This window comes from Amphiprion ocellaris, chromosome 13, assembly GCF_022539595.1.
Source record: "Amphiprion ocellaris isolate individual 3 ecotype Okinawa chromosome 13, ASM2253959v1, whole genome shotgun sequence".
Classification (NCBI taxonomy): domain Eukaryota; kingdom Metazoa; phylum Chordata; class Actinopteri; family Pomacentridae; genus Amphiprion; species Amphiprion ocellaris.
Window position 1 is genome coordinate 20,230,573 of NC_072778.1, and position 9,025 is coordinate 20,239,597.

General features: G+C 38.2%; 1 protein-coding gene across 2 annotated transcripts; it reads right to left on the reverse strand.

The window, feature by feature from the left end:
- Positions 1-1,296: 1,296 nt before the first annotated feature.
- LOC111569517 (DNA ligase 1-like) lies at positions 1,297-9,025 on the reverse strand. 2 transcript variants are annotated; one of them, XM_035948793.2, is made up of 8 exons: positions 8,775-9,025; positions 6,011-6,063; positions 5,828-5,904; positions 4,932-4,972; positions 4,582-4,750; positions 2,610-3,872; positions 2,414-2,523; positions 1,297-2,275 (listed from the first exon to the last, which is right to left on the reverse strand). In XM_035948793.2, the coding sequence occupies exons 1-8, from the start codon at positions 8,880-8,882 to the stop codon at positions 2,243-2,245; spliced, it is 1,854 nt and encodes a 617-aa protein (XP_035804686.1). In that variant the 5' UTR covers positions 8,883-9,025; the 3' UTR covers positions 1,297-2,242. The 2 variants fall into 2 exon arrangements, with proteins under 2 accessions (XP_035804686.1, XP_023127448.1); XM_023271680.3 differs by having other exon boundaries at positions 1,297-2,278.

Consider the following 9,025-nt stretch of genomic DNA (forward strand, 5'->3'; position numbering starts at 1 on the left):
AAAAATTATCACTTCAGCTTTTTACCACCTTGAATCATAAATGTCAACCACAAGACAATGCTGAGGTCATTATCTTGGATTTTCAGTGAGACTTGCAGAATGTTTGTCTCAAGACTTCTGTGTGAAACATCCATCCATTATCTCTACATGCTTAGTCTTCATTAGGGTCATGGGGGGCTGGAGTCGATCTCCGCTGAGTCAGGGTGAAGGCAGGAGACACCCTGGACAGGTCACCAGTCCATCACAGGGCTACATATAGAGGCAAACAATTACACTCGCATTCACACCTACGGACAATTTAGAATCACAGATTAATCACAGCATATTTTTGGACTGTGGGAGGAAGTCAGAGTACCCAGAGAAAACCCATGCATGAGAGAACATACAAACTCCACACAGAAAGATCCCACTCCCAGGTCGGGACACAAATCTTTTAGCTGCAAGGTGACAGTGTTAACCACCTAGCAACTGTGCAGCCTTATGTGAAACACAGACCCACAAATGTAAAACTAAGATCCACAAAATGTATAATTGAGATCCATAAATAGTTTGTGACTTACAAAAAAAAAAAAATTATAAATGTCTTTTGAAAGTCACAGATATGTTGAATTTGTGAAACCTGTGTATTTGCAGATCCGCTGTATATTTGCAATATAATTTTGGGAGCTTTTTGGTATTTCTGTGTTGAATTGAAAGTGTTGAATATTTACTGATAACACATGAACAGACTGTTATTTAGATATTTTAGAAAGACTACATGGATTATACAGGCTCCACAGTACAAACTCAAGGCAACAAAAGTGAATATACACGTGACCCTATCGGAAAATTAGTGAGTGACCAACTAAAAATTTGTGAAAATACAGCAGCAGCAGTAACTGGGAGATATGGAACAAGCAGCAGTACCACTAATCAGAGCTGCAGTCCTCCTACAATGATGCAATGGACAGTGTGCTGTCACAGTCTATTTAGAAGAAGCATGATGAATATTAGGAGCATTAAATCAGATGAGATAAAGACGAATTAATTTGGCTCATATGGGATCAGTATGTTTGGTATAAACCTGGTCAGAACTCCAGTGAATGCATAGTCCTGACAGCAAAGCATGCAGATAAATGTGTGATGATTTTGGGCTGCATAAGTGCTAAATGTGTTGGACGGGGGACATTTATAGATGGCTCCATGAATGCCTGTGAATATACCAAAAACACTGTCAGTCTGCAGAATCTGGGTGAACAAAGGTGGACAAAAGAAGAATTACATCTCCACAAAAAAGGTGCACTGACTTTGTTTCCATTGAGTTGCTACTTTGGGGCTTAAAATTTTAATACATTAAATGTAAAATTCTTTGAAAATTTACACAAGAGCAAACAGTTATTACAGTTTTTGAGGTGACACAATTTTGCGTAATTTGACATTTACACAATACTGCACAGGGTCGCACTTACTTCTGTTCTGTACTGTATAAATTAATGCTCTGTCCACAACACCAGATGCCAGAAGACTCTAGACAGTCAATTAAAAAATTATGTTTAGTAAAAAAAGCATATTTTACAGTGAATATATGAAAGTTTTAGCAAGTGTTTTAATTGTATTTTTATTTTTTTGTTTTTTAGAAAATCACAAGTCTAACAAAGATAGAGCTTTCTCCCTCAAAACCAAATACTTGTTTTTCACAATACTTTGAATAAATATGGTCAAAACTCTGTATGTATTCTGTTTTCTTCACAACATTACTGTGTTTTTGTGCCAAATACAAGAGAGGTGGGACAATAGTAAACATACTGAAATTAAACAGATTACAATAAACTTAAAAAAATCTGATTTGTTATGTTTGAATTCATTATACAATTTCAATCACCATACAACGGCTTCAGAGAGCCTCTCACGTTTAGGACTACGAGAACGTCCTAAGACTGAAAGAGAATGTGCTTAAAAGAGACATTTCTTCATTCAATCACTGGTGAGATTTCAAACGTCACAAGACTCCATGAAACAATCAGCTTCTTTACTTCCTTTACATGCCATGAAAATAGCAATTATCATAAAAATATTTAAGTAAAAAAACACACAGTTGCAACACAGAACATAAAACCAATGAAAAAGATTTTAAAAAGGTACCAAAATAAAAACATCAGTTCTCTTTACAGTTTTAAATCATCCTTCTAACCATTAGAATATGATCAGAGACAGGACAGAAATGACGTGTTGCCTTTGTTTTGTGGTTCTGCAGAGATAAGAGTCAAACGTCTTCATGGCTCTTGGATGATTTCTTCTTCTGTGGAGAGTTACAGAAAAAAATGCATATGAGCTGATTTGAGAGTTATTACCAACCGGCATTAAAACTGATCACATATTTATACTGATTAGACTGTAACATGTTGATCTGGTGAAGGCTACAGTACTCTGATACCTTTTTGTGGCCGTCACTTGAGGCCGTTTGGACGATTTGTGTCTCTGTAGCATCTTGGAAAGAAACATCAGGCGCTTCTGAGACTTCAGCTGATTTCAATTTGCTTTTCTCTGAGAAAAATGACAGAAATGTTAAGCAAACTTACCAAAACATCTGAACTGCAGACTTTTGTTATTTCCCTGGGTTATTTACTCACTTTTCTTCTTCTCTGTTGGAGGACTTGCTGTATCCTGGCTTGGGGAAAGCTCTGTTTCGATGGAAGTCTTTTTTGCTTCAGTAACCTGCTTTTCCTCTTTCGTACTGCCCTTTGATGCCTTTTTTGTTGTTTTTTCCTCAGCTATCTGTTCTGTCGTCTCATTATTATAATCAGCTTTCTTTGCCTTTTTTTTCTTTTCTTCAACTATTTGCTCTGAATTTTCTTCATCAGGATTCACCCTTTTCCTCTTCTTTGCTTTCTTTTCTTTAATTACTTGATCTTGATTTTCCTCACCATTAACAATCTCGTTTTTCTTTTTCTTTTCTTTCGTCTCCTCAGCTGGCTGTGCTGTATTTTTCTCGCTATCTGTTTTCTCCTTTTTCTTCTTCTTTTTCTTTTCTTCGTATAACTGCTCTGGCTTTTCTCTGTTTTCATCACTTTTATGCTCTCTATTTTCTTTTACTTCTTCAGCTAACAGTTGTAAAGTTTCTGGACTATGCAGCGTCTTTTTCTTCTTCTTCTTGACTTGACTCGGTTCTTCGGTGGTTTGTGCTGAACTTCCCTCACTATCAGTTTTCTCCTTTTTCTTCTTCTTGGCCTTCTTGTCTTGTACTACAGGCTCTGAAATGTTCTCACTATCAGCGTTCTCTCTTTTGATGTTCTCCATCACGTCTCCTTCAATCCTTTCACTGTCTCCCTTTGTTCCTTTTGCCTTTTTCTTCACCTCCTTGGGTTTCTCAACAGACTCTTGCCCTGTGACTTCAATATTCTTCTTCTTCTCCTTTCTGTCTTTTTCTTTTCCAGCTTCTCCTGTCTCATTTGCAATCTCTTCCACCTTGTCTTTGATCGCCTCTTTTTCCTTCTTCTTTTTCTTGGGCTCAGATGTTGTCTGATCAGTTGTTTCTTCACTGGGAGTTATAATGTTTATTTTCTCTTTCTTTTGTTTCGGAGGAGAGACAGTGGACGTGGCTGGTTTGTCCCCTACGGAGTTCAGGTTTTCCTCTTGGCTCTGGTTACCAGAGGGGGTGACAGGTGCCTTCGTTTTTGTCCTGCTCTTCTTGGGCGTGCTCTTCTTTGTTGGTGTCTCCATCACAGCTTTCTGCTCCCCCTTTTCATCTTTTTCAGTTGTCCCATTATTCGCTTCAATGGGAGTGTCTGTTTTTGCTGGAGGCTTAGCTCTGGGTTTTCTGACTCTCGTCTTCTTCAGTGGAGGTGCTGAGGCGTCCAGAGCGTTGACGGTATCCATCTTGGCAATGTCGGCATCTGTGGACAGAGAAAACATGGTGACGGCTGAACAAACTTAAATAGGTGGCACAAATGCTTAAAAGAAAACAGCCACCTCAGGCAAACAGTTGCTCCACACAGCTCTGTCTGTGTGAAATGACTGTTTTCCGTGGTGAGGTTGTTCGTGCGTGGTGCTCTCCTGTCTGGTGGTTGTCTTTCTCTTTTTAAGCTCCCCTGTCGTCCATCTTCCATCTTTTCCACACCGTTTAACTTTCTCCACCTGTATTATGTCACTTTCTAAGATGAAAAACCTCCCAAAAACAGAACTCTCACTGTTTCACTTACATAGAGTCTGACATGTGACTATCTCAGTTGACTGTTTGCGTTTTCAGGAAATAATGGCAGTAGCTGATGATGTGCAACTTGATCTATGGCTCAAAAAGTGGCAGGAAAAAATAGAAAAGGCTCTACAGGCCAAAGAGATTCTACCTTAACCTTAAAAGACAGTTGATGGCTGTATTTTAGCAGAAAATATCTCTCAAATAAAATTCTCTTCCATAGTATGCCAGAATGAGCCACAGAAAAATCTCCAAATGTCAATAAATCACTCCCAAACTATGTGAAAAACAGTTTAACTTCTCCCTATTTTCCAAGGATTCTCCTCATCACCTCATCCTTCCCATACTTGCTCTTCAAATGAATGATGCTCTCAGTAACTCTTTCTTTTTCACAGTACACACAAACTTACCTGTCATTTGCTGAAGCATTTTCTTCCATTTCTCTACATCCAAACTGCTGTCAGAGTCTGAATCATTCCCACCACTAGTCTTGTCAGTCGTTTGGGCCTTTGATTTCTTTGCCTTGGTGACACTTTTCGTAGATTTTCCATCACCTTTTTTCCTTTTTGTTCCAACAGACTGAAAGAAGAAACAGTGTACTGATGAAACTTATGCTGTTGTGTGTGTGTGTGTGTGTGTGTGTGTGTGTGTGTGTGTGTGTGTGTGTGTGTGTGTGTGTGTGTGTGTGTGTGTGTGTGTGTGTGTGTGTGTGTATATATATATATATATATATATCAAAGAAAATTCCATAGAAACTTACCTTTTTCTGAGTTTCTGGCTTCTTTGGTGTGCACGCACTGCCTAGAAAAGTACACAAAATGTGTTACACTGTATTAACTGAAAAACTTAAGTAGAGTAAAACAAGTTATAGGTAAACTAGATGAGGTGAGGCCAGCGTTATACTTTCTGCATCTGCGAGTATGTGAGGGCCTGCGAGGGTCTGAGTGACATAAATTATGTCATCTGCAAATGCTGCCACTACACTACAAGACCGATCGTGTACAATATGTAGAAATATGCATGGATCTATGTATTGAACGCATCCTCCAAGCAGAATAGAAAGTAGTATTATTCAAATCTCTATGTATCTCTGGTATCTGCAGCTGTCTGTGTGCACATCTACAAGAGAATACAATCAGGACCTGAGAGAAATCACCTGGAGGCTGCACTTTCTAATAACTTTCATTCCTAATGTTTTTAGTGATTCAAAGAACAGTTACACAGTTACACACACTGAGTTAAACCCTAAAAATGTTTGATATTCAGCCTTAACTTTCCAATCTGTGCACTTAAAGGTCCAGCTGATACGATCCAAAGGTTGACGCTACAGATTACTTCGACTCAATGCGCCTCGTCCCGCCTTCTGGTTCCAAGCTTGTCGAAGAACCTGCATTGATCACTAAAAGGTTTTCTCTAGAGCCAGTGTTTGGTTTGTCCATTTTGAGCTACCGTAGAGACATGCCACTGCAGCATGATGGAAGAGGACCTGCAGCCTCTGTAGATATAAAGTGTTTGTCTTAAGGTAGCAAAAACACGATTCTTATATTCAGGAAAACATAATTATGAATACTATAATCTACCTCTGCTAGTAGATCCACCTAAATTCTACACAAGTGGTGCTTCAAGGACGGTTTAAAAAAAAAAAAGAAGTTGTACCTTTAGCCGGAGTCTTTCCTCGTTCCTTTGATTTGGAACGTTTGGTTGAGTCTGACTTTACTTTCTTTTTGGAGTCACTGTAAGGAAGAAAAACAAAATTTTTGTAGAGGTATGTGTGTCATTGCAGCAGAACATCAAATTAAGGTGTTTAATTTCTGTAAAGGTGAGAGAAATCACGCTGACTTCAGCCAGGAATTGTAGATGTCCAGTAACGACGCAGATATTTTCGTCTCCTCCTGCAGAAAGTTGGTAAAATCAAAACATTACATATATACTGACGATGTGACGCAATCTTAATCTTGATATTGATTCACTGAGTAGGTTTCCATTTTGAATCAGCCTAATGTGAAATAATAGTGTAATACAATACAATACGTCTGTTCAGCTTCAGTTTCACATTTTATTTATTTACCCTGGTAATATCCGACCCGCTGCTCTGGGCTCTGTAAAGGGAAACATGTGTCCCAGTTTGAGAACCACTCAGCTAAACTATAACTAACTAGAATGTTAAGATATTGGTAAATTTGTTTATTACAAAACTGTCTTCAAAAGGGACCCACAATTATGTTTAGTTACTTAATAATCTGAAATACCAGTGTTGTTGTTAAATGGAATGCATAGTCATAATGCTCTTACTCATAATGAGCTATTTTTGGCATTTTGCCTTTACAGCGTACAACATCTCCCAGTACAGCAATGTGCAATATCACTATATCATTAAATAATTCAGACTGTACCATATTACAGCAACTCTATTGTATATAGACTGGTGTGTATTTGAGCTTATGTAACATTAAAAACAAACAGGATAAATAAACTGCAATAAAATACTGTGATTATAAAAGAACTTCTCCGTTTTGGGTGTGACTGATGGAATAAGGCTCCCAGGACTTGCCTGGACAAGTTTAAACCAGACTGCGAGCCTGAATAGAAACTGAAACCCAGTTGGAGCATTGAATTAGGAGCTATAAGAAGAGCAATGTCTATCTGAGCGCTGAAAAACAGAGGGATGTCAGTGGAAATTGGTGTTTCAATGACAGATCAGACAGAAAAACATGAATTCAAGCATCAGATGATTCCTGATGTGCACATGAAGAAAGGCAATATCACCCAAACACATTACACTACAACTTTTGCTACAATTTCTTGCTGCTCGATACAAAAAGAAAACTTGCACGGTTCTCATTTTTGCATGACTAATCTACAAGCCTGTTTACAAAGCAATTTAGAGGTTTCTTGGATACAATAGTTCTTTCTAGCTGTCTGTAAAAGACAAAGTTTATTGATGTTAGTTTCACATTCATTCATCATGCAAAGATTTGTGGTGCTGATTTAAATGGTCAGACAAATCAGTTGTGTTGCCTTGTCCAGTGGCAACACACTGCAGACAGAGTGCTAGTTTTAGGTCAGTATCATCCTTTCTGTAGCCAAAAGAATCAAATCTTCCTTTTCAGTAGAGAAAAGGAAGATTTCAGGAGAGAAACGCCTGTTCCTTGCTTATTTTGCTGTTCACAGCAAAATCAGCACCACAAATCTTTGCATGATGAGTGCAAAGTCAGAGCTGAATGTCATTTAAAACAGCAACTATTTTTGATGATTCTTGTTGCTCTACATGTGAGAGGTTCTAAATGTTTGGCTTTTTAGCATTTTTAAAATGACGTTTTATTTTCTCTGCTGTTGCACTAATATGAAACTCAATCTGATCCTTTTAGGCTGGATTAGATGATTAATTATTTCCAAATAGAATCACTAAAGTTACAAAATCCTTATAGTTTTTCATATAACTATACATATACACTACCATTCAAAAGTTTGGGGTCACCCAGGCAATTTCATGTTTTCCATGAAAACTCACACTTTCTTTGTTTTCTAATCATCAATCAGCCTTTCAACGCCATTAGCTAACAAAATGTAGCATTAGAACACAGGAGTGATGGTTGCTGGAAATGTTCCTCTGTAACTCTATGGAGATATTCCATTAAAAATCATCCGTTTCTAGCTAGAATAGTCATTTACCACATTAACAATGTCCAGACTGTATTTCTGATTAATTTAATATTATCTTCATTGAAAAAAATTGCTTTTATTTCAAAAATAAATACATTTCTAAGTGACCCCAAACTTTTGAATGGAAGCGTCTATCACAGAAAAATAAGATTTGGAATTTCAGTTCTTTCCAATAGTGTGCATTTGCTCAGCCATTACTTAAATCTTTCAATGTTCTCATTTTCAATGACAAAACAAACAACAGAACACAGTTAAGAACACTTACATTCAAGGAGAGTACCTTGTATTTATGGTCTTTAACTGACCCACAAGTACAGCTGTGTTAAGTTTTAAGATTTGTTGTAAAATGTTTCAGGTGTATGCAGCACAAAAACTAAAAGCAGCAGGACTTTATGCAATAGTCCGCTGCTTGAACTAATTAAATACGGACCTTGGGATCAGTTTAACAGAAAAGTCATGCTTGGATTTGTTTAGATATGATATTATCCAGCATGTTTAGTTTGAACCTTTGCAGTATTATAAAGGTGCCACAAGAAGCAGCTTAAAACAACCATGAAGACTGGTGTCCTACATGCCCAGGAGGGTCACATCTGTTGAGTGGTACAAAAATAAAAGAATTTATCTCTCTAATGAAGGGTGGAGTCAATTTTCAGTATTTCAGTGACTACACAGGCGTGTATTGTTGATATAATGTGGTTGAGCATTTGTTTAAATAGTGGATCAGCTTCACTTAAGCACACACACATAAGAAAAAGGAAACTACTTGAGTCCAGGTTCAACAGTACGTTCGTGTCCCCGCACAGAAATGAGACAACTACATGAACCTGTCTTTTAACTCAACACCGGGTTAGTAGCATATTTCAAAAGTCAAGTCGTGCTGAAACTCAATCAGGCGGGTTGTGTCTGTCAGTCAGTGTGAGTGTGTGAGGACAGTGTTGACCTGTGGGCTGTGCCTCTGGAGCTCATCTGCCGCTGAGGAGAAACCATGCTCCTTCAGGTGTCGGTGGATCAGCTGGATCAGTTCGTGCTTTGATGCGTTCACAGACATGTTCGACAGACGGAGAAGTCCACTGAGTAAACGCCAAAAACTAACGACTCAAGTATCATGTTAAAACAAGCAGCACAATCCCCACAACTGCCTCCTCTGAAACCCGCATGTTACCACGTTGAACTGCGAACCCCGGAAGTCGT